Source organism: Diplotaxodon limnothrissa, linkage group LG7 (genome assembly GCF_057381915.1).
Source record: "Diplotaxodon limnothrissa isolate DT_005_m linkage group LG7, D_limnothrissa_male_GT1.1, whole genome shotgun sequence".
Lineage (NCBI taxonomy): Eukaryota > Metazoa > Chordata > Actinopteri > Cichliformes > Cichlidae > Diplotaxodon > Diplotaxodon limnothrissa.
This window is the reverse complement of record NC_140602.1, coordinates 46,389,168-46,415,072: the sequence shown is the minus strand read 5'-3', so window position 1 is coordinate 46,415,072 and position 25,905 is coordinate 46,389,168. Positions and strand designations below refer to the sequence as shown.

General features: G+C 39.0%; 4 protein-coding genes across 4 annotated transcripts; 1 reads left to right on the top strand and 3 right to left on the bottom strand.

Moving 5' to 3' along the window:
* The first annotated feature begins 504 nt into the window (after positions 1-504).
* On the top strand, positions 505-7,578 carry LOC146628997 (uncharacterized). Its single transcript, XM_085359771.1, has 8 exons — positions 505-604; positions 1,181-1,251; positions 1,332-3,360; positions 3,446-3,483; positions 3,526-3,682; positions 3,754-3,801; positions 5,950-6,048; positions 7,312-7,578. The coding sequence occupies exons 1-8, from the start codon at positions 529-531 to the stop codon at positions 7,545-7,547; spliced, it is 2,754 nt and encodes a 917-aa protein (XP_085215897.1). The 5' UTR covers positions 505-528; the 3' UTR covers positions 7,548-7,578.
* Positions 7,579-10,649: 3,071 nt separating this feature from the next.
* On the bottom strand, positions 10,650-12,454 carry LOC146628996 (ATP-dependent RNA helicase DDX54-like). Its single transcript, XM_085357096.1, has 5 exons — positions 12,404-12,454; positions 11,727-11,875; positions 11,523-11,636; positions 11,213-11,433; positions 10,650-10,960 (listed from the first exon to the last, which is right to left on the bottom strand). The coding sequence occupies exons 1-5, from the start codon at positions 12,452-12,454 to the stop codon at positions 10,650-10,652; spliced, it is 846 nt and encodes a 281-aa protein (XP_085213222.1).
* Positions 12,455-17,278: 4,824 nt separating this feature from the next.
* On the bottom strand, positions 17,279-19,083 carry LOC146628995 (ATP-dependent RNA helicase DDX54-like). The gene is made up of 5 exons (XM_085357095.1): positions 19,033-19,083; positions 18,356-18,504; positions 18,152-18,265; positions 17,842-18,062; positions 17,279-17,589 (listed from the first exon to the last, which is right to left on the bottom strand). The coding sequence occupies exons 1-5, from the start codon at positions 19,081-19,083 to the stop codon at positions 17,279-17,281; spliced, it is 846 nt and encodes a 281-aa protein (XP_085213221.1).
* Positions 19,084-23,817: 4,734 nt separating this feature from the next.
* LOC146628994 (ATP-dependent RNA helicase DDX54-like) lies at positions 23,818-25,622 on the bottom strand. Its single transcript, XM_085357094.1, has 5 exons — positions 25,572-25,622; positions 24,895-25,043; positions 24,691-24,804; positions 24,381-24,601; positions 23,818-24,128 (listed from the first exon to the last, which is right to left on the bottom strand). Exons 1-5 carry the CDS (start codon positions 25,620-25,622, stop codon positions 23,818-23,820), a joined length of 846 nt encoding a protein of 281 aa, XP_085213220.1.
* Between the last annotated feature and the right edge of the window lie 283 nt (positions 25,623-25,905).

The window sequence follows — 25,905 nt, the reverse complement described above, 5'->3', positions numbered from 1 at the left end:
TAATGCTAAGCACATTTATGTAACATTGTTGTGTAAAGGCCATCCGTTATGTCTTGATGGATTCATGACTTCATGATTTAATTATACTTTTTTACACTCCCAGTCAAAACTTTGGACACATCTTCTCATTTCAGAAAGAACAAATTGTAAGTCTAATCTTTTTTGGGTGTTGTGGGTCCACAATGAATTTTCTTTTCATTGTGGTTTTGTAATATATACCATAATATAAAACCTAGAAGAACAAATTGTTTTGAAAATTGATCTATATACAGCAGGTATTTTTCCCTTTAAATTTTGCATTGCAAAAGTTACAAAAATTGATTTAATAGTTTTAGTAACACTTGAACCTGTTTTTTGTTTTTTTTTTTCTTCCGTCCTTAACTCCTTTTTAAAGAGGAACCAAAACAACTATTTGGTTGTGATATTTTACATCACAAAAGTATGAATTTTGTTTTTGATTACACTGTTTTTTTTTTTTGTTTTTTTTTTACCAAACAGGACTGCGATCATGATCTAGTCCCTGACGAAATGTCAAGTTTAGAAAAATGTTTTGCATGTGGAGGACCTTTTTCGCCTCTGAAATGGAGTGGTGTGAGATGTGAAGGTAATTATTTAATTATGGAAGGTTGGGTACATTAGAATATCTTAAATATGATCCATAAGGAACACTATAAAAACTAATCCATAAGTAAATATGATATATGTTCATAATGAACCTTTTACATCTGCACTTTTTACATATTTACTTACCATGTCATTATTAAAGCTGCTATACCCAATTTGCAAAAACAAGTTAGCTTAACATATTTTTTTTTCATGTTCATAACAACATTTTAACAAAGCATAGCTATAAATGTTGTTTGGAGATTAAAGAAAAAAAAATGAAGTGGTTCTGTTGCATTTGTCTAAAACCATCAGCCAATAACATGGCTCAGTCCAGAAAAACGATAGAACAGTCTTTCCTGACTCCTTAAATTCTACATTAACATGGCTCCACCACACTATGCACTGGCCTGTTTAGCAGCAAAGCACACCAGGGGGTGTGGCCTATGGATAATATCCAATGGGAGGGGGGAGCCTTCTTGACTGTGTTTATGCTTCCATCTAGCCTGTTTTTTTTAAATTGGGGAAAGCGGCTTTAACTACCTTTCTTTTATTAACTTAATTTTTCTCTGTCTAGTTTGCTACCAGTCCTGGCACAAAAGATGTTATGTTAGCCACAAGGTGAACCTCACTGAACCTCTTCCAGAGGTAAGTGTTTTTGCAGAATTCTTCTCAGTAAAATATGTAAGGTAAACAAAGTCTTACTTTGTGTTTTTGATTGTTATTAGGTCTTTAGTGAAGATAGTTCAAGTGAGGGGGCTTCATCAGAAGAGGAATATGTGCCAGATTCTATAGCTGACTCAGACAGCTCATGGGACAACAAATCAGAGCCTTTAAATATAAGTTGCAAACAAGTACAGAACTCTGAGATCTCCAGCAGTCAATCTGCTTGCAAAACGAAAAGACCTCGCCTAGAAAGTTTTTTAGAGAGAGTAGGACAAAGAATTTCAGAAGATGCCGAATCAATATCTGAAGATGGAATTGGCACAAGACAGCTCGACGTATCAGGGGTTATTGCCACAGCAGAAAAGTCTGATGCTGAAGGCATTGTTGATGACTCTAATACTACGGCTGAAGATTCCTTAAAAACATCCTCCTCACTAAGAAACAAAACATACTGCTACATTTGTGGAAAACTACAGACAAAGTTTACACGTCATTTAAAAACTCATGAGAAATCACATGCAGATGTTGCTCGAGTTTTAAGTCTTCCCAAGAAGTCCAAAGACCGTTTGAAAATGCTTTCTAAGCTGCGAAACAAAGGAAACCACAGACATAACTCGGAGGTCATCGCAAGTGGGATTGGATCATTAAAAACCAGACGCACATCAAAAAAACCCTACAAAGGAAAAGACTATATTCACTGCATTTATTGCGAGGCATTATATCTTAAAAGAGATCTTTGGAGACATGTTCGTAAATGTTCTTCAAAACCAGTGGAGGCCAATTCAGAGGGGGGACGAAAAAAGGTCTTGTCCCTGGCCTGTATGAGTGAGTCAGCTCTGTGTCAGCAAGTTTCCCCCGGTGTTTGGAAGATATTAGCTGTCATGAAAGATGATGAAATAACTTCTACTGTGCGAAGTGACTTCTCTATTCTTCAGCTTGCTCAATCATTCTTTAACAAACATGGGAAAGATCCCACCAAATTTGACTACATTCGCCAGACACTCCGAGAATGTGGAAGACTTCTGCTCACACTTCGGAAAGAATGCTCAATACACACTTTTGAGGATGCTGTAAGACCTGCAAATTTCAATGTGGTTATCAAAGCTGTTAAGAAGGTGTGTGGGTATGATGAAGAAAAGAACTGCTACTCGACTCCAAGCCTTGCTTTAAAGTTGGGACACTCACTGCAGAAAGTCTGTGATATTATACATTGCAGAGCACTGATGGCAGAAGACAGTGCACTGATAAAGTCAACCCAGAGTTTCAAAACCCTTTATGCTACAAAGTGGTCAGAACTCATCTCCCATACTGCATTAACCACACTAAACGAGCGGCACTTCAACAAGCCTTCCACACTTCCTTTCACAGAAGATGTTCAGCGTCTTCATAGACATCTGGAGAAGACTACAGAACAAGCACTGAAGGACTTGGAAGAGCATAGTTCACCAAAATCATACAGTGAACTTTGTAAAGCTACCATGGCAAATGTAATACTATTTAACAGGAGAAGAGGGGGAGAAATTTCAAAGATGACACTGAATGGCTTCCAGGAGAGAGACACTAGTACCCTGCACAAGGATGTTGCAATTGGACTGACAAAATTTGAACTTTACCTTTGTCAACACTTCAGTCGTGTAGAATTGAGGGGTAAACGAGGACGCAAGGTTGCAGTGCTACTTTCACCAGACATGGTGAATGCCATAACACGGCTGACAGAGAAAAGACAAGACTGTGGTGTTCTGGCAGAAAACATATTCCTGTTTGCCAGACCTCATTGTCTGACTCCCTACAGAGGACAGGACTGTTTGAGGATTTATGCGACTGAATGTGGGGCTGAAAACCCTGAACACCTACGTTCAACGCAGTTGCGCAAACATGTCGCAACTTTGTCTCAGATCTTAAACCTCAAGAATCACGAGTTAGACCAAGTTGCCAACTTCCTAGGTCATGATATTCGTGTTCATCGCGAATATTATAGACTTCCAGAGGCTACTACCCAGCTTGCCAAAATATCCAAACTACTGATTGCCATGGAGAAAGGGTCTCTCAAAAGCCTTCAAGGCAAAACACTTGAAGAGATTGAAATCGAAGGTAAAGTGGTGTTAAGGTTAAGAATTATACACGTTTCCTGCACTATAACCTTATAATTCATTAAGACAATCTTTTATTTTGTTAGATAACCTACAGTTGACAGATTCAAGTGAAGAAAGTGAGGTCGGAGCGGAGCGTGAGGAGGTCGGAGCGGAGCGTGAGGAGGTCGGAGCGGAGCGTGAGGAGGTCGGAGCGGAGCGTGAGGAGGTCGGAGCGGAGCGTGAGGAGGTCGGAGCGGAGCGTGAGGAGGTCGGAGCGGAGCGTGAGGAGGTCGGAGCGGAGCGTGAGGTCAATGAAGGAAATCTTGTATATCCACAGATTGGTAAGTACAATGTGATTAGTCTCAACTTTGTTCAATTTATGAAATCACATGACTAATAGACTTTATTACAGATTCTATAGATACTAGAATGATGAAGAAAGTTGTCAAGGAACCTCCAGGTATGTGTTTGTCATCATTTATTGAAGCTTTTACCTTTGTAACTACTTCCTAGACACTTTTGCTATCTTTGCTATCTTTATGTAAAAAAAAAAAAAGATAATTCATTACTATCATTTTTCCAGTGATTTTTACCTTTGTCCAAATGGTAATTTAAAGAAAGTCAAGGATCTTTCTAAAGACCAGCTCAACAGAATAGAAAGGTCAGTTTTGGAGGATGGTCAGGTAGGAAATGCTAGTTTGAACAGGTGATTTTGAGCTGTGATTTAAAGTTCTAGAGAGAATCTAATGAGCAGAGGAAGTTCCAGAGGGTGCAATTAGCAGTGGCAAAGGATTGTACCCTCAGATTTATGATTTTGATGATGGGGGTAAGGAGGTTAGTGTTAGCAGTGTTGTGGGAGAGTGACAGTAAAGACAATCCCTCAGGGTGGCGGGGGCGAGGTTGTTGAAGGCTTAAAAGTTGATTAGGAGTTTGCACTCAATACTATAGTCAGTGTGCAGCCAGTAATGTTCTTTTTAGGATGTGGTGATATAGTCTCTAGAGTGAGTGCAGTAGAGTAAGGGGGCAGCAGAGTTCTTAATAGATTGCAGTTCTTGGAGGTGAGTTTGGGGAAAGCAAAGATGCTGGGATTCTTTTTGAGGGTGGAGAGAATGGATAGGATTAGGAAGAACAATATCATTGGGACTGCACATGTTGGAAAAAATGTCTACATTGTTCTACATTGGCCAGGTTGAGGTTGTGTTGGGCATGTGCAAACAAGGGACAGTGAGGAAGGTTTGTTGAAGGATGTTAGAAAGGAAGCTGCCCTGCAGGAGACAGAAGGAGATGAGATTAATCAAGAGAGATGAAAATAGTTGGTGTGTGGAGGGCTGATCTACTACTCTTTATTTACCTGGTTTGCGCTTCTGAAGTATTCCCTCTACGCTCTCATCCTCTTTCTACAGTAAATCAGTGGTGAGTGGAAAGTTGACCAGTCACCGGAGTAGTGATGGGTCGTTCGCGAACGAAATGGCTCTTAGAGCTGGTTCTTTGAAGTGAACGATGCGAGCCGGCTCCTTATTGGGAGCCGTGGATTTTTTTTTTTTTACTTTCTCTTGCCCTCTCTCTCACTTTTTTCGCTGCACGTCAGCCTTGTGTTTGCGCTGAGTAGAGACGGGAGGGGCGCAAACAGAGCCTTGCGTTTGCACCCCTCCCGCCTCTGAGCAGAGGGAGGAGCTAGGGGCGGTAGTTACACTCGCAACAGCAGTAGCACACGAAAAGAGCAGCAGGGAGAGAGAGAGAAAGAGAGCCGGGAGCAACAACAAGAGACAATGTCGTCACATTAGAAAGGTGGAGTAAAGAAAATGAGTGACACCAAGAAAAGAAGCAAAATCTAGAACCATTTAAATTTTACTGACAATACATAGGCAGAGTGTAGAGTCTGCAAGAAAAGGATATCATATAGAGCCGGTGCACGGGCACCTGAAAACTGTCCACTCATCAGTGCGATGGGAAGATAAAACACAGTGAATTAAGTGTGATATAAGTGAAGCTGCCAGTGTGTCTACCCACTGAGCTGAGCACTGGGCACTTGGTATTTTTAAATTTAAAGTTTAAATTTTAAAAGTTAAATTGTAAATGGTAGGTTTTTGTATTTTATAATTTATTTTTTAAATTTTATGTGGAGTGAATAAATAAAAGCAGATTTATATAATGAACATATATACATAGAAAACACGTTTTTAAACATTAGTAATTCATTTTGTGCATAATTTTATATTGTTGTTAATAATAAATGAATGAAAGCAACAAAATAACCTGAAGAGCCGGTTCGGGAGCCGAAAGAGCCGGCTCTTTTTAGTGAGCCGAGCCGAGAGAGCCGGATCTCTAAAAAGAGCCGGAAATCCCATCACTACACCGGAGTCTTGTTTGGAGAAAAATTCAGCCTTGTATCTTTTAATATCAGCTGTAATAGCTCTAGCCATATTCCACATTCACATGTGTCACCTTAAACTAAAAGTCATAGTTGCGACTCTGGATTTATCTTAGAAACCATATTCAAGATTTCAAGGTCCATTAGTTGCTTGACCACATTCAGGAGCATTTGACATTACATTATAAGAGATTTAATACAACAAATATATGCTTACTGTTTTGTTTTGTTTTTCAGCACAAAGTAAAAATGGAGCGGGTAAGGTCATTGAACCCAACAGAATACTAAACAAGGAGATGAAGCCAAGCAGTAAGAAGAAAACAAATGAACAATCTGGTAAATGGTGACATGCATACAAAAGTCACTTAAGCACAAATGTAAACTTCATGCATTTTTGAACCCAGTTATCCACACCACCCAAGCCAGTATGGTGACTATGCTCATCTTTCTGCCAGGGACCGTACCATAATTCTACAACTTGGTTAGACAATTATATTAACCTACTTGGTAAGGTAAAACATAAATCACATTCAATGTGGAACAATACCTTGTATTAAGTAATGGGATAAATGTTTAAATTACTTTCCCTATGCCTGTTTTAATCTGTAATACATTTAAATACTTATCATTTTCAAAACAGCAATGCACCAAAACAATTAATAAACAAAGCAATGAGAACATATTATGATTTGGGTTTTTAATTTTGAGGATTCCTCAACCATTGGGCTTCTACATTATCTCCATACTCTGAACATCATCTTATTCCCATAGGCAGAATCTGGATAATATTGGAAAATTTGGGCTGGTTTGGCTAATTGTGGGCTGTAACCTGAACGTCTTGAAGAAAATTATGTTCACTGAAAAAACCTGAAGGCCCACCTCATGGTCAGGCAGGGTCCACCCTTGTTTTTAAATAAACATTTGAGTCAGACAGTTATATATGAAATGTTTGAGTATATGTTATACATTTCAAATTATTACAATATCATGTGTGGAATAAAATGCTCTCCATCCATAGTGATTTGCCATAGCTATTTATTGGAATTCTGACTTAATGTGGGCTACCTTTCAGAATTTTACATTTAAATAAATGTATTCATCCATTGTAATAAGTATTTAAACAGTCAGCATTACAGGATTTATACCAAAGAAACACTGTTACAACAAATTCACCTTAAAGGGGACATATTATGCAAAACCCACTTTTTTTTGTTGCTTTTGTATGTATATTTGGTTATGAATTGCCTCCCGACTCCTTAAGTGTAGGTTTTCAACAACTAAAAAAGGAGCTCTTTTAGGTCCCAGGTAGTGTATTTTGCACAATCCAGCATAATCACAGCCTCAGCACCTGTCCTCGTGGACAATGCAAAGGCCGTCTTTGGGCTGTGTAGACTAAACACTAACTGTTCTTAGCAGGGCTGTAAAACTAGTGTGTGCAGAACTCAATTCTTCGGCTTATTTGAAGGAAGCCGATTATCGCCATTATATTTTTGCATCCTACAACCATGTCAACTCACACAATTGAGCATAATACGTCCCCTTTAATTTAAAAATTGTTTAAAAAGTAGTTTGTTTACATTTATTTTTTTCTGCTTCTAGCTTCTCTGGAAAATGCAAGGAGGGTCAAAAAGCATCCTTGGTCTCCCACGGAGGTTGCTGCGATAATGAAGTATTTTGGCGAACATATCAAAAAAGGAAAACTGGCCACTATTATCGAATGCCAGCAATGCAAAACTGCAGAAGATCCTGCTCTGGCTGGTCGTTCTATTCAAAACATCAGAGATTTTGTGAGGAATCGGGGCGTGTCGTTGAAGAAAAAAGAAAATCCTATGTAGAGGAGTCTACATAACTCCAAAGTACTTCTTGGAGGAGTTACAAAAGATATTTTGTATGTTTTGGTTTCTCATTTATTTATTTTAGAATTTTACTATTAGAAGATTGGTAAATTCATTTTGTTGACACTGTTTTAGTGCATCTGATCTAAGAGGACATATAATTTTATATTGCCAGTTATTTTCATTTCTGTTAACAAAACAATCCTGTTTTTGTAAAATGCACTCAATTTGTTCCTTTTATTCACCTGTTGCCCTTTTAATACACACAAAATACATGTTTGTGTATGTGTATGGCCTTTGTCCTGTTAATAAAGTTAGCCCTGACAATTACTGTTCATGTCAGGGGGAGGAGCCAAGTTACCTAATTAGTGTTGTCCTCTTATTACACCATGTTGTCAGGTTCTTATATTTTGAGTTCTGGTGTGTTTTTCACAATTTTGAAGTGAGATTTGTGTTGTACAACTCAAATGGGATTTTTAAAGATGCACTTCATCTATCTAGCACAAGCGGAAAGGGGGGTCCGTTTAGTGTTGCAAAAATCTTGTTTGAAAAAATTGTCCTTCCAATTCACCTTTACCAGTATGTGTGTGTGTGTGTGTGTGTGTGTGTGTGTGTGTGTGTGTGTGTGTGTGTGTGTGTGTTACTCTGTACATGAAACAACTTTGTAGAAAACCATTTTCCTGTCGAAACATTAGCAAACACAAACAAAGTGTTATTAACAAACGAATTACTAATATCCCTCTCTATGATAGTGATTTATTTTCTTACGGGATTAAAACTGTAAATTTTACCAAACTAAAGAAAGTAATACAAAGTAATAAAACTTTTTATCATTTAGTTAAGATCCAACATCCATTCTTTTCATAGTTGGTTGCTACCACCAGAGGGCGACATGGAGTACTTTTACCCATGTAGAGAAACATAAACGCTCATATATTACACACGCACCAACATTTTACTGTCTATTACTACATCAGTCTGTTTACATTAAACTGATATTGATAAATAAACTCACAAATATAGCTTCATGAATTTGGTAACGTCCTGTAAGTCATATCGTCAAATGCTTTTGTTCCAAAATAAAAAGGCTGTTGAAATAATGATTGGTGTGGTTTTTACAGGTGAATGAGCAGCAGAATAACTACAGAGAATCTGTGAATACATGAATGACCTTTTGTAATATGCCTTTAGCCTATTAGTGCCCTGAAAGAGTGGAGATTTTACCTATTTTAGCAAAATGATCTACAAACTGTATGGGTGAATATAGGAGCTTGTTAACAGGTTAGCATGTCCAACTAACAGACAGGAAAATGAGCTATGTATTTTTTAGATATCATGTTATCAGCTGACCACTGAAAGCTCTTTCTGCATATATCTTCTACACGTTCTGTCTCTTGTCACGTGTGTGTTTATATTTAAATCATGTATGTTGATTATTTAAATATGCTTTTTCATTCATTTTTAAAAAATGTCAACAGCTGTCGTTTACATATTCATTCTTTACTATATGCTATATATATATATGAACATGAACAAAACTGAAAACACTGGGTCACCGACCCAGGAACCCTGACAATATGTATTTTACCTGGTTAATGTGTGTGGCGGGGCGTGGTCTGCAGCGCCGCTGCAGGGGAGGCGGACGCACCTGAGCGGCACCCGCGATCACGCCTCGGCGCCTTAACGTCTGTGCTCTCTATGCTGTTGTGTTGGTATGTGTCGGGCTGTGAGCTTTAACACCGGCTGTATGCATACAGCAACCGTGTGTGAAAAGTGGTCAATAAAGAGAAGCTGTAAAGCGTGTTCATGGAAACATCGTTGGGTCTGCCGTGATATGTTTACAATGGGACTTCTGCTCCTGAATCTCTGCGCACAGCGTCTGCAAATCGGAGCTGTATGAAGTCACTTTCATCTTTACGCAGGACTGTAAGCTGTCATCTGTGAGGCGTGAGCGGTGTTTGTTTTTAACATAGTTCACGGTGGAGCTGCTGACATAATGTGGATCCGAAGATTGATAATTAGCCTACCTGGGGTTGAAAGTCTCGATAAATGCACGGCGTTTCGGCGGGTATATCGGCTTCCGCAAGTGTGACGCTTATTTTGAGCGTTCAAAAACTAATAGAATATAATTTTATATTTATATTTCATTTCAATATCACAGTAATCTTCCAATTTAGAACTACAAGTTAAAAAAGAACTAACACAAATAAAATACACTTCAGCTAATTACTTAAAAAAATAATTTATTTTCCCAAACCACGCAGAGCCGCACTAAAAGGACTAAAGAGCCGCAGGTTGCTGACCCCTGCACTAACCTATTCAGCTGCTTGTGAATGCAAATATCTAATCAGCCAATCACATGCCAGAAAAAAAAAAGGGTGATTTAAGTGACTTTGAAGGCAGCATTGCTGTTGGTGACAGATGGGCTGTTTTACGTTTTTCAGACACTCCTGATCTTCTCAAATTTTCTCAGGAATTTACAGAGAACAGTCCAAACTGAAAAGCGAAATAAACATTTCCCTGGGTAAAAATGCCTTGTTGATTGCAGAAGTCAGAGGGGCGTGGCCATGCTGAAGGCAAGAGGAATTCTAAGCCAGTTTCTCAACCCAGCCCATCTGATATCAGTAACCACAACACATTCAAAGTCAATTAAAAGTCGCCTTTCTTGCCCGTTCCGATGCTCGCTTTCAACTTTGAAATGAGACCACTTGGACAACAGTAATGATAAATAATTGCAAATAGAGCACGTTTACAGAATTTAATGTCATTTTTATAGAGCACCTCTTATTTTAAGAAAAGATGGGCGAGACGATTTTTGAAACTAACTGCAAATTAAGCACACAATATTTAATATCTGTATTTTACCATTTTGATAAGACATATTTCAGTACTCCAAAACACTTTTATTAGACTGCCAACATGCTTACAAGTAGTAAATCCAGGTTAGTGGATCATAATTAAACATAACTCTGTGGCAAACGCAGAGTTCAGCAGGCCATCAAGGAAGAAGTGACGTGCATTTCTGCAGTGTAAAGATTCACAAATGATTTTCTCCTTAATCTACAGTCACACAAAGCGCCAGGAAAATCTTTGGTGATGTTCTCAGATGATTCTGACGCTTATCACCCAGTTCCTCGTGATGTCCTCCACACCATCAACCCTCTGTCCTCCTCCCAGTTTCTTCCTCAGCTTGCCTTTCTTATGGCCACCCCTTCCAAAACCTGACTTTTTAACTTCTCCGAGCCACTTTTTGTTCTTGGAGCGGAGCTTCCTCATCCCCCTGCCCTGCAGGAACTGGTGCTTCTGCTTTTTCTTGCGCTGCTTCATGATCTGATCCTTTGTTTTCAGCTCCGAGCGTGCTTTGTGGTCACCGGAGCTCTGTACGTTTGGACCTCGTCGGCCACGGCCACGACCTGGGAGAGGCACGACACAACAAAGAGGTTGGAGGTTATAGCTCGCAAGGCTGGAAGAGGGACTTGAAGTATTTACCTTTAGAGTTGAGTTAAAACATGGTGGCTGATGGTCTATATTTAACATGTTTGTGCTATTCATTTTGATGCCTTCCTACCTCTTGCTGGCTTCCTGCCTCCTCCGCCTGTTTCTCCATCTGATCCAGATCCTGTATCATCAATCTTGTATTTTTTCCTTCACTCCTCATAACTGACATGTTGTCAAGTGATACAACATCTTCACAGTACAGCTTAATATTGTCATAGGAGTAGAGAAGAGGGTCATTGAGAGCAGCACACAGAGAAGCTTTTTGTTGGAAGGATACAAGTTCTTCCTGTTCTTCTTGTTACTGATAACCTGACCGCTGTCTGTTTTGATCTTCTTCTTCTGGTCTTCTTTTCCCGTTTCTCTCACAAAACGCTTCCTCTTACGGTCCCTAAAAAAAGAAGGGGGAAAAAAGACTTTAAATTATAGTTTGAAATGACCATTTGGTGGATACTGAGTCAAACATAGGGAAATTTGTACCATTTCATCATTTTCTTCTGCTGGTTAAGGCGATCGCCTTCATCTCCCATGAGATCAAGGACAGCTGAAGAGGCCTGCTGTTCAAAAGCACTGCCCTCTCCACCGAGACTCAACCTGTCGACGCATAATACAGGACAAAACAGCATAAAACACAAAGCCATTCACATTTTTTAAAGAAACAGATGCAACAGTTTAATGCCTCACCCTCTCTCAGAGTCAAAGTCTTTAGGTCTGTAAGGGATATAATACTCTTCATCTTTGCCTGACTGCCTCTTTTTCTTGGTCTTTGGTCGCTCTTCGCCATCTTCCTGCTGACCTCTTCTTTTACCACCTACCACCTCTGAAAACACCCCCTGGTGGAAATAGAAAGAATTACATGGTACAAAGTGACAAAGCATGATACAGAGATCCTACTATCTTCCTCTTCTAGTTTGTATACAACATCATCTACATCAAAACTGCACTTTATTTTGCTTCTTCTTCATCAGACAGCACAAACAACTTTCTCATTTTGACTCAAATATTGGTTTTGAATGAAAATGATGAAACAATCCTGGGTGTTTATTCAACTTGTGAGCAGGTTTTCTAATCCACCGTACTATTATTATTGACACTAGTACATGTTCGTGCTGCTGGCAAACTAATACACTCAAGAACATATAGCAAAGCAAAGAAGTGAAAAGTAGGTCTTGCCTACATAAATAAACATAAGACAGTTGTGAAACTTTGACATAGTAACATCTGCAGTAATATTTACACCTGTGATGACATCTCACCAGCATTAGCCTTATTTTGAAACCAAGATTGTTTACACAGACTTTGTAATTGCAGAGAAATGCTCCATTTATTTTGGTCATTTCATTTTTGAGCAGGAAGCTCACCTTTCTTGTTATAGCCTTTAGACGAATAGAGAGTTTTCCAATTAAATACATATTCTTTAAATAATGTTCCCTCTTATAAAAAGTAGGATAATTTAAAAAAATTTTTTAAAAAATGTATTATACCTCTATTACTTAGAAAAAAACCTGTTTTTTTTCTGTTGTCTGTTATATAACGTTAGTGATGCTCGTTTCAATTCATTTCTTAATCAGCTAAACAGGTCAGTTAAGAAACAGTCAAATATTAAGTTACATTTGAAAACGGTTTAAAAAAAAATATCCCCATTCCAAAATGTCACATGACAATCTCATTGGCTCACGGAGTTATGATGTCACTACACTTTGATCCTTTGAAGTTTTTCCTTAAACAGGGGTGACACACAGCAGTTTTTTAGTTCGTGTCTTCGCAGCATTTGTGTTTGCAGCCTTCACACGTTCACCACAGAAACTTTTGGAAACCTTTTCAGAGTTGTCGTGTACAACCTTCAACATGTATCCAACAAGACACCAACCAAGGCAAAAAGATTACGCCGCTTCTCCTTCCTGTCGTGGCCGGCCAATTTCCCCAAATGACCTCTTAGCCGTCCAAAGGGCATTACATGACAGTAAGAAGGAAAACTACCACCTCCAGAATAAAATTCAACAGATTGAAGAAGAGAAACTTCAACTGGAGGAGAAGTGTAGACAGATGGAAGCGCAAAATAAGAACCTGGAAGAAAGACAAAAACGCCAGCCCGACATAAATATTATTAATGAGGGTTGGGGAATCAAGTTTGGACAAGCCCGAGAGCAGATTGTCTTCCTAATTAAGGAAAACAAGCAAAAGAGCGTGGAACTAAAGGAGATGTCCAACCAGCTTAAAGACAGCAAAGCTACTGTTGAGAAGACAGAATGGGATCTCCAATATATGGACCAAATGAATCGGCTGCTCCAAACAAACTTCGATGAAGCTGTGAAAAAAAATAAAGAAATCCTCCAACAGAAGGAAGAACAGGAGAAAAGGCAAAGAGACATGGAGCACAAACTCAAAGTCACGGAGGAAAAATACAGAATGCTGAAAGAGAAGGTGGATGATACTCTGCGCCAAAATAAAGACCACCTTCACGAGAAAAAGCAACTAGAAGGGGAAAAAGAAAAACTGGACAAACAATGCTCGCACATGCAGAAAAGGATGGAGCAAATGGCGAGAAACAACTCCGAGCTCACTAAGGGGATATTGTTGGAATACAACAACTTGAAGCGCAAACACACTGAAATGCAGGCGCAAAAGCAAGAACAAGACAACATACATGACGACCTGCAGCGTACGCTCCAAGATATCCACAAAAGAAATGAGGAGCTACAAGACATGTACAAAGAAGTACAACAAAGAAACGCAGACATGCACAAGGACAAGATAATGCAGGAGGAAACATCCAAAGAGCTCAGGGAAAAGCTTGAAGAAAAACAAGCAACGTTGGAAGAGGTGGAGAAAACGTGCAAGAAGCTTGAGAAACAAAACAAAGAAACCATCGATGAGTTGAGAACCCTCATCCTGGAAAAAAAAGCTCTTGTAGAAAACTGCATGAAAAAGAAGAACAAACGCTTCCGCTGGCCCTGGAGGAGGAACTCTACTGCTTCCTCAGCAGGTGTAGCCTCGTCTTGCTCCACCTCTGTTCACCTCCCCAACCAGTCCCGGCAGTTGACTGTCCCCTCCTGAGCCTGGTTCTGCCGGAGGTTTCTGCCCGTTTAAAGGCAGTTTTTCCTCCCCACTGTCGCCTAGTGCGTGCTCAGAGGGGATTGTTGGGGTTTTCTCTCCTCTACCTTGTTTCATTATTTACTTAACTTTTTGTTCTTACTTCATTTTACCTTGTTTCATTATTTACTTAACTTTTTGTGCTTGCTTCATTTTACCTTGTTTCATTATTTACTTGTTAACGTTTTGTTCTTACTTCATTTTACCTTGTTTCATTATTTACTTGTTAACGTTTTGTTCTTACTTCATTTTACCTTGTTTCATTATTTACTTGTTGACGTTTTGTTCTTACTTCATTTTACCTTGTTTCATTATTTACTTGTTAACGTTTTGTTCTTACTTCATTTTACCTTGTTTCATTATTTACTTGTTGACGTTTTGTTCTTACTTCATTTTACCTTGTTTCATTATTTACTTGTTTAACTTTTTCTTTTTCAACTTATTCATAAAACAATAAACCAATTGAATTTATCCTTTGAGTATTTTTCATCTTTTCATCTATAACTTTTTCAAACATTCATATCTGTCGTTTATCTTCTTCTTGAAACCTCATAAATGGTGAAGGAAAAATCCTGGAACATGGTTTGAAACACTGAAATTGTTTCAGCTGAAACCGGCAAAGTCATACGTGTGTGTGTGTGTGTGTGTGTGTGTGTGTGTGTGTGTGTGTGTGTGTGTGTTACTCTGTACATGAAACAACTTTGTAGAAAACCATTTTCCTGTCGAAACATTAGCAAACACAAACAAAGTGTTATTAACAAACGAATTACTAATATCCCTCTCTATGATAGTGATTTATTTTCTTACGGGATTAAAACTGTAAATTTTACCAAACTAAAGAAAGTAATACAAAGTAATAAAACTTTTTATCATTTAGTTAAGATCCAACATCCATTCTTTTCATAGTTGGTTGCTACCACCAGAGGGCGACATGGAGTACTTTTACCCATGTAGAGAAACATAAACGCTCATATATTACACACGCACCAACATTTTACTGTCTATTACTACATCAGTCTGTTTACATTAAACTGATATTGATAAATAAACTCACAAATATAGCTTCATGAATTTGGTAACGTCCTGTAAGTCATATCGTCAAATGCTTTTGTTCCAAAATAAAAAGGCTGTTGAAATAATGATTGGTGTGGTTTTTACAGGTGAATGAGCAGCAGAATAACTACAGAGAATCTGTGAATACATGAATGACCTTTTGTAATATGCCTTTAGCCTATTAGTGCCCTGAAAGAGTGGAGATTTTACCTATTTTAGCAAAATGATCTACAAACTGTATGGGTGAATATAGGAGCTTGTTAACAGGTTAGCATGTCCAACTAACAGACAGGAAAATGAGCTATGTATTTTTTAGATATCATGTTATCAGCTGACCACTGAAAGCTCTTTCTGCATATATCTTCTACACGTTCTGTCTCTTGTCACGTGTGTGTTTATATTTAAATCATGTATGTTGATTATTTAAATATGCTTTTTCATTCATTTTTAAAAAATGTCAACAGCTGTCGTTTACAGATTCATTCTTTACTATATGCTATATATATATATATGAACATGAACAAAACTGAAAACACTGGGTCACCGACCCAGGAACCCTGACAATATGTATTTTACCTGGTTAATGTGTGTGGCGGGGCGTGGTCTGCAGCGCCGCTGCAGGGGAGGCGGACGCACCTGAGCGGCACCCGCGATCACGCCTCGGCGCCTTAACGTCTGTGCTCTCTATGCTGTTGTGTTGGTATGTGTCGGGCTGTGAGCTTTAACACCGGCTGTATGCATACAGCAACCGTGTGTGAAAAGTGGTCAATAAAGAGAAGCTGTAAAGCGTGTTCATGGAAACATCGTTGGGTCTGCCGTGATATGTTTACAATGGGACTTCTGCTCCTGAATCTCTGCGCACAGCGTCTGCAAATCGGAGCTGTATGAAGTCACTTTCATCTTTACGCAGGACTGTAAGCTGTCATCTGTGAGGCGTGAGCGGTGTTTGTTTTTAACATAGTTCACGGTGGAGCTGCTGACATAATGTGGATCCGAAGATTGATAATTAGCCTACCTGGGGTTGAAAGTCTCGATAAATGCACGGCGTTTCGGCGGGTATATCGGCTTCCGCAAGTGTGACGCTTATTTTGAGCGTTCAAAAACTAATAGAATATAATTTTATATTTATATTTCATTTCAATATCACAGTAATCTTCCAATTTAGAACTACAAGTTAAAAAAGAACTAACACAAATAAAATACACTTCAGCTAATTACTTAAAAAAATAATTTATTTTCCCAAACCACGCAGAGCCGCACTAAAAGGACTAAAGAGCCGCAGGTTGCTGACCCCTGCACTAACCTATTCAGCTGCTTGTGAATGCAAATATCTAATCAGCCAATCACATGCCAGAAAAAAAAAAGGGTGATTTAAGTGACTTTGAAGGCAGCATTGCTGTTGGTGACAGATGGGCTGTTTTACGTTTTTCAGACACTCCTGATCTTCTCAAATTTTCTCAGGAATTTACAGAGAACAGTCCAAACTGAAAAGCGAAATAAACATTTCCCTGGGTAAAAATGCCTTGTTGATTGCAGAAGTCAGAGGGGCGTGGCCATGCTGAAGGCAAGAGGAATTCTAAGCCAGTTTCTCAACCCAGCCCATCTGATATCAGTAACCACAACACATTCAAAGTCAATTAAAAGTCGCCTTTCTTGCCCGTTCCGATGCTCGCTTTCAACTTTGAAATGAGACCACTTGGACAACAGTAATGATAAATAATTGCAAATAGAGCACGTTTACAGAATTTAATGTCATTTTTATAGAGCACCTCTTATTTTAAGAAAAGATGGGCGAGACGATTTTTGAAACTAACTGCAAATTAAGCACACAATATTTAATATCTGTATTTTACCATTTTGATAAGACATATTTCAGTACTCCAAAACACTTTTATTAGACTGCCAACATGCTTACAAGTAGTAAATCCAGGTTAGTGGATCATAATTAAACATAACTCTGTGGCAAACGCAGAGTTCAGCAGGCCATCAAGGAAGAAGTGACGTGCATTTCTGCAGTGTAAAGATTCACAAATGATTTTCTCCTTAATCTACAGTCACACAAAGCGCCAGGAAAATCTTTGGTGATGTTCTCAGATGATTCTGACGCTTATCACCCAGTTCCTCGTGATGTCCTCCACACCATCAACCCTCTGTCCTCCTCCCAGTTTCTTCCTCAGCTTGCCTTTCTTATGGCCACCCCTTCCAAAACCTGACTTTTTAACTTCTCCGAGCCACTTTTTGTTCTTGGAGCGGAGCTTCCTCATCCCCCCGCCCTGCAGGAACTGGTGCTTCTGCTTTTTCTTGCGCTGCTTCATGATCTGATCCTTTGTTTTCAGCTCCGAGCGTGCTTTGTGGTCACCGGAGCTCTGTACGTTTGGACCTCGTCGGCCACGGCCACGACCTGGGAGAGGCACGACACAACAAAGAGGTTGGAGGTTATAGCTCGCAAGGCTGGAAGAGGGACTTGAAGTATTTACCTTTAGAGTTGAGTTAAAACATGGTGGCTGATGGTCTATATTTAACATGTTTGTGCTATTCATTTTGATGCCTTCCTACCTCTTGCTGGCTTCCTGCCTCCTCCGCCTGTTTCTCCATCTGATCCAGATCCTGTATCATCAATCTTGTATTTTTTCCTTCACTCCTCATAACTGACATGTTGTCAAGTGATACAACATCTTCACAGTACAGCTTAATATTGTCATAGGAGTAGAGAAGAGGGTCATTGAGAGCAGCACACAGAGAAGCTTTTTGTTGGAAGGATACAAGTTCTTCCTGTTCTTCTTGTTACTGATAACCTGACCGCTGTCTGTTTTGATCTTCTTCTTCTGGTCTTCTTTTCCCGTTTCTCTCACAAAACGCTTCCTCTTACGGTCCCTAAAAAAAGAAGGGGGAAAAAAGACTTTAAATTATAGTTTGAAATGACCATTTGGTGGATACTGAGTCAAACATAGGGAAATTTGTACCATTTCATCATTTTCTTCTGCTGGTTAAGGCGATCGCCTTCATCTCCCATGAGATCAAGGACAGCTGAAGAGGCCTGCTGTTCAAAAGCACTGCCCTCTCCACCGAGACTCAACCTGTCGACGCATAATACAGGACAAAACAGCATAAAACACAAAGCCATTCACATTTTTTAAAGAAACAGATGCAACAGTTTAATGCCTCACCCTCTCTCAGAGTCAAAGTCTTTAGGTCTGTAAGGGATATAATACTCTTCATCTTTGCCTGACTGCCTCTTTTTCTTGGTCTTTGGTCGCTCTTCGCCATCTTCCTGCTGACCTCTTCTTTTACCACCTACCACCTCTGAAAACACCCCCTGGTGGAAATAGAAAGAATTACATGGTACAAAGTGACAAAGCATGATACAGAGATCCTACTATCTTCCTCTTCTAGTTTGTATACAACATCATCTACATCAAAACTGCACTTTATTTTGCTTCTTCTTCATCAGACAGCACAAACAACTTTCTCATTTTGACTCAAATATTGGTTTTGAATGAAAATGATGAAACAATCCTGGGTGTTTATTCAACTTGTGAGCAGGTTTTCTAATCCACCGTACTATTATTATTGACACTAGTACATGTTCGTGCTGCTGGCAAACTAATACACTCAAGAACATATAGCAAAGCAAAAAAGTGAAAAGTAGGTCTTGCCTACATAAATAAACATAAGACAGTTGTGAAACTTTGACATAGTAACATCTGCAGTAATATTTACACCTGTGATGACATCTCACCAGCATTAGCCTTATTTTGAAACCAAGATTGTTTACACAGACTTTGTAATTGCAGAGAAATGCTCCATTTATTTTGGTCATTTCATTTTTGAGCAGGAAGCTCACCTTTCTTGTTATAGCCTTTAGACGAATAGAGAGTTTTCCAATTAAATACATATTCTTTAAATAATGTTCCCTCTTATAAAAAGTAGGATAATTTAAAAAAAAATTTTAAAAAATGTATTATACCTCTATTACTTAGAAAAAAACCTGTTTTTTTTCTGTTGTCTGTTATATAACGTTAGTGATGCTCGTTTCAATTCATTTCTTAATCAGCTAAACAGGTCAGTTAAGAAACAGTCAAATATTAAGTTACATTTGAAAACGGTTTAAAAAAAAATATCCCCATTCCAAAATGTCACATGACAATCTCATTGGCTCACGGAGTTATGATGTCACTACACTTTGATCCTTTGAAGTTTTTCCTTAAACAGGGGTGACACACAGCAGTTTTTTAGTTCGTGTCTTCGCAGCATTTGTGTTTGCAGCCTTCACGCGTTCACCACAGAAACTTTTGGAAACCTTTTCAGAGTTGTCGTGTACAACCTTCAACATGTATCCAACAAGACACCAACCAAGGCAAAAAGATTACGCCGCTTCTCCTTCCTGTCGTGGCCGGCCAATTTCCCCAAATGACCTCTTAGCCGTCCAAAGGGCATTACATGACAGTAAGAAGGAAAACTACCACCTCCAGAATAAAATTCAACAGATTGAAGAAGAGAAACTTCAACTGGAGGAGAAGTGTAGACAGATGGAAGCGCAAAATAAGAACCTGGAAGAAAGACAAAAACGCCAGCCCGACATAAATATTATTAATGAGGGTTGGGGAATCAAGTTTGGACAAGCCCGAGAGCAGATTGTCTTCCTAATTAAGGAAAACAAGCAAAAGAGCGTGGAACTAAAGGAGATGTCCAACCAGCTTAAAGACAGCAAAGCTACTGTTGAGAAGACAGAATGGGATCTCCAATATATGGACCAAATGAATCGGCTGCTCCAAACAAACTTCGATGAAGCTGTGAAAAAAAATAAAGAAATCCTCCAACAGAAGGAAGAACAGGAGAAAAAGCAAAGAGACATGGAGCACAAACTCAAAGTCACGGAGGAAAAATACAGAATGCTGAAAGAGAAGGTGGATGATACTCTGCGCCAAAATAAAGACCTTCTTCACGAGAAAAAGCAACTAGAAGGGGAAAAAGAAAAACTGGACAAACAATGCTCGCACATGCAGAAAAGGATGGAGCAAATGGCGAGAAACAACTCCGAGCTCACTAAGGGGATATTGTTGGAATACAACAACTTGAAGCGCAAACACACTGAAATGCAGGCGCAAAAGCAAGAACAAGACAACATACATGACGACCTGCAGCGTACGCTCCAAGATATCCACAAAAGAAATGAGGAGCTACAAGACATGTACAAAGAAGTACAACAAAGAAACGCAGACATGCACAAGGACAAGATAATGCAGGAGGAAACATCCAAAGAGCTCAGGGAAAAGCTTGAAGAAAAACAAGCAACGTTGGAAGAGGTGGAGAAAACGTGCAAGAAGCTTGAGAAACAAAACAAAGAAACCATCGATGAGTTGAGAACCCTCATCCTGGAAAAAAAAGCTCTTGTAGAAAACTGCATGAAAAAGAAGAACAAACGCTTCCGCTGGCCCTGGAGGAGGAACTCTACTGCTTCCTCAGCAGGTGTAGCCTCGTCTTGCTCCACCTCTGTTCACCTCCCCAACCAGTCCCGGCAGTTGACTGTCCCCTCCTGAGCCTGGTTCTGCCGGAGGTTTCTGCCCGTTTAAAGGCAGTTTTTCCTCCCCACTGTCACCTAGTGCGTGCTCAGAGGGGATTGTTGGGGTTTTCTCTCCTCTACCTTGTTTCATTATTTACTTAACTTTTTGTTCTTACTTCATTTTACCTTGTTTCATTATTTACTTAACTTTTTGTGCTTGCTTCATTTTACCTTGTTTCTTTATTTACTTGTTAACGTTTTGTTCTTACTTCATTTTACCTTGTTTCATTATTTACTTGTTAACGTTTTGTTCTTACTTCATTTTACCTTGTTTCATTATTTACTTGTTGACGTTTTGTTCTTACTTCATTTTACCTTGTTTCATTATTTACTTGTTTAACTTTTTCTTTTTCAACTTATTCATAAAACAATAAACCAATTGAATTTATCCTTTGAGTATTTTTCATCTTTTCATCTATAACTTTTTCAAACATTCATATCTGTCGTTTATCTTCTTCTTGAAACCTCATAAATGGTGAAGGAAAAATCCTGGAACATGGTTTGAAACACTGAAATTGTTTCAGCTGAAACCGGCAAAGTCATACGTGTGTGTGTGTGTGTGTGTGTGTGTGTGTGTGTGTGTGTGTGTGTGTGTGTGTGTGTTACTCTGTACATGAAACAACTTTGTAGAAAACCATTTTCCTGTCGAAACATTAGCAAACACAAACAAAGTGTTATTAACAAACGAATTACTAATATCCCTCTCTATGATAGTGATTTATTTTCTTACGGGATTAAAACTGTAAATTTTACCAAACTAAAGAAAGTAATACAAAGTAATAAAACTTTTTATCATTTAGTTAAGATCCAACATCCATTCTTTTCATAGTTGGTTGCTACCACCAGAGGGCGACATGGAGTACTTTTACCCATGTAGAGAAACATAAACGCTCATATATTACACACGCACCAACATTTTACTGTCTATTACTACATCAGTCTGTTTACATTAAACTGATATTGATAAATAAAATCACAAATATAGCTTCATGAATTTGGTAACGTCCTGTAAGTCATATCGTCAAATGCTTTTGTTCCAAAATAAAAAGGCCTTTGAAATAATGATCGGTGTGGTTTTTACAGGTGAATGAGCAGCAGAATAACTACAGAGAATCTGTGAATACATGAATGACCTTTTGTAATATGCCTTTAGCCTATTAGTGCCCTGAAAGAGTGGAGATTTTACCTATTTTAGCAAAATGATCTACAAACTGTATGGGTGAATATAGGAGCTTGTTAACAGGTTAGCATGTCCAACTAACAGACAGGAAAATGAGCTATGTATTTTTTAGATATCATGTTATCAGCTGACCACTGAAAGCTCTTTCTGCATATATCTTCTACACGTTCTGTCTCTTGTCACGTGTGTGTTTATATTTAAATCATGTATGTTGATTATTTAAATATGCTTTTTCATTCATTTTTAAAAAATGTCAACAGCTGTCGTTTACAGATTCATTCTTTACTATATGCTATATATATATATATGAACATGAACAAAACTGAAAACACTGGGTCACCGACCCAGGAACCCTGACAATATGTATTTTACCTGGTTAATGTGTGTGGCGGGGCGTGGTCTGCAGCGCCGCTGCAGGGGAGGCGGACGCACCTGAGCGGCACCCGCGATCACGCCTCGGCGCCTTAACGTCTGTGCTCTCTATGCTGTTGTGTTGGTATGTGTCGGGCTGTGAGCTTTAACACCGGCTGTATGCATACAGCAACCGTGTGTGAAAAGTGGTCAATAAAGAGAAGCTGTAAAGCGTGTTCATGGAAACATCGTTGGGTCTGCCGTGATATGTTTACAATGGGACTTCTGCTCCTGAATCTCTGCGCACAGCGTCTGCAAATCGGAGCTGTATGAAGTCACTTTCATCTTTACGCAGGACTGTAAGCTGTCATCTGTGAGGCGTGAGCGGTGTTTGTTTTTAACATAGTTCACGGTGGAGCTGCTGACATAATGTGGATCCGAAGATTGATAATTAGCCTACCTGGGGTTGAAAGTCTCGATAAATGCACGGCGTTTCGGCGGGTATATCGGCTTCCGCAAGTGTGACGCTTATTTTGAGCGTTCAAAAACTAATAGAATATAATTTTATATTTATATTTCATTTCAATATCACAGTAATCTTCCAATTTAGAACTACAAGTTAAAAAAGAACTAACACAAATAAAATACACTTCAGCTAATTACTTAAAAAAATAATTTATTTTCCCAAACCACGCAGAGCCGCACTAAAAGGACTAAAGAGCCGCAGGTTGCTGACCCCTGCACTAACCTATTCAGCTGCTTGTGAATGCAAATATCTAATCAGCCAATCACATGCCAGAAAAAAAAAAGGGTGATTTAAGTGACTTTGAAGGCAGCATTGCTGTTGGTGACAGATGGGCTGTTTTACGTTTTTCAGACACTCCTGATCTTCTCAAATTTTCTCAGGAATTTACAGAGAACAGTCCAAACTGAAAAGCGAAATAAACATTTCCCTGGGTAAAAATGCCTTGTTGATTGCAGAAGTCAGAGGGGCGTGGCCATGCTGAAGGCAAGAGGAATTCTAAGCCAGTTTCTCAACCCAGCCCATCTGATATCAGTAACCACAACACATTCAAAGTCAATTAAAAGTCGCCTTTCTTGCCCGTTCCGATGCTCGCTTTCAACTTTGAAATGAGACCACTTGGACAACAGTAATGATAAATAATTGCAAATAGAGCACGTTTACAGAATTTAATGTCATTTTTATAGAGCACCTCTTATTTTAAGAAAAGATGGGCGAGACGATTTTTGAAACTAACTGCAAATTAAGCACACAATATTTAATATCTGTATTTTACCATTTTGATAAGACATATTTCAGTACTCCAAAACACTTTTATTAGACTGCCAACATGCTTACAAGTAGTAAATCCAGGTTAGTGGATCATAATTAAACATAACTCTGTGGCAAACGCAGAGTTCAGCAGGCCATCAAGGAAGAAGTGACGTGCATTTCTGCAGTGTAAAGATTCACAAATGATTTTCTCCTTAATCTACAGTCACACAAAGCGCCAGGAAAATCTTTGGTGATGTTCTCAGATGATTCTGACGCTTATCACCCAGTTCCTCGTGATGTCCTCCACACCATCAACCCTCTGTCCTCCTCCCAGTTTCTTCCTCAGCTTGCCTTTCTTATGGCCACCCCTTCCAAAACCTGACTTTTTAACTTCTCCGAGCCACTTTTTGTTCTTGGAGCGGAGCTTCCTCATCCCCCCGCCCTGCAGGAACTGGTGCTTCTGCTTTTTCTTGCGCTGCTTCATGATCTGATCCTTTGTTTTCAGCTCCGAGCGTGCTTTGTGGTCACCGGAGCTCTGTACGTTTGGACCTCGTCGGCCACGGCCACGACCTGGGAGAGGCACGACACAACAAAGAGGTTGGAGGTTATAGCTCGCAAGGCTGGAAGAGGGACTTGAAGTATTTACCTTTAGAGTTGAGTTAAAACATGGTGGCTGATGGTCTATATTTAACATGTTTGTGCTATTCATTTTGATGCCTTCCTACCTCTTGCTGGCTTCCTGCCTCCTCCGCCTGTTTCTCCATCTGATCCAGATCCTGTATCATCAATCTTGTATTTTTTCCTTCACTCCTCATAACTGACATGTTGTCAAGTGATACAACATCTTCACAGTACAGCTTAATATTGTCATAGGAGTAGAGAAGAGGGTCATTGAGAGCAGCACACAGAGAAGCTTTTTGTTGGAAGGATACAAGTTCTTCCTGTTCTTCTTGTTACTGATAACCTGACCGCTGTCTGTTTTGATCTTCTTCTTCTGGTCTTCTTTTCCCGTTTCTCTCACAAAACGCTTCCTCTTACGGTCCCTAAAAAAAGAAGGGGGAAAAAAGACTTTAAATTATAGTTTGAAATGACCATTTGGTGGATACTGAGTCAAACATAGGGAAATTTGTACCATTTCATCATTTTCTTCTGCTGGTTAAGGCGATCGCCTTCATCTCCCATGAGATCAAGGACAGCTGAAGAGGCCTGCTGTTCAAAAGCACTGCCCTCTCCACCGAGACTCAACCTGTCGACGCATAATACAGGACAAAACAGCATAAAACACAAAGCCATTCACATTTTTTAAAGAAACAGATGCAACAGTTTAATGCCTCACCCTCTCTCAGAGTCAAAGTCTTTAGGTCTGTAAGGGATATAATACTCTTCATCTTTGCCTGACTGCCTCTTTTTCTTGGTCTTTGGTCGCTCTTCGCCATCTTCCTGCTGACCTCTTCTTTTACCACCTACCACCTCTGAAAACACCCCCTGGTGGAAATAGAAAGAATTACATGGTACAAAGTGACAAAGCATGATACAGAGATCCTACTATCTTCCTCTTCTAGTTTGTATACAACATCATCTACATCAAAACTGCACTTTATTTTGCTTCTTCTTCATCAGACAGCACAAACAACTTTCTCATTTTGACTCAAATATTGGTTTTGAATGAAAATGATGAAACAATCCTGGGTGTTTATTCAACTTGTGAGCAGGTTTTCTAATCCACCGTACTATTATTATTGACACTAGTACATGTTCGTGCTGCTGGCAAACTAATACACTCAAGAACATATAGCAAAGCAAAAAAGTGAAAAGTAGGTCTTGCCTACATAAATAAACATAAGACAGTTGTGAAACTTTGACATAGTAACATCTGCAGTAATATTTACACCTGTGATGACATCTCACCAGCATTAGCCTTATTTTGAAACCAAGATTGTTTACACAGACTTTGTAATTGCAGAGAAATGCTCCATTTATTTTGGTCATTTCATTTTTGAGCAGGAAGTTCACCTTTCTTGTTATAGCCTTTAGACGAATAGAGAGTTTTCCAATTAAATACATATTCTTTAAATAATGTTCCCTCTTATAAAAAGTAGGATAATTTAAAAAAAATTTTTAAAAAATGTATTATACCTCTATTACTTAGAAAAAAACCTGTTTTTTTTCTGTTGTCTGTTATATAACGTTAGTGATGCTCGTTTCAATTCATTTCTTAATCAGCTAAACAGGTCAGTTAAGAAACAGTCAAATATTAAGTTACATTTGAAAACGGTTTAAAAAAAAATATCCCCATTCCAAAATGTCACATGACAATCTCATTGGCTCACGGAGTTATGATGTCACT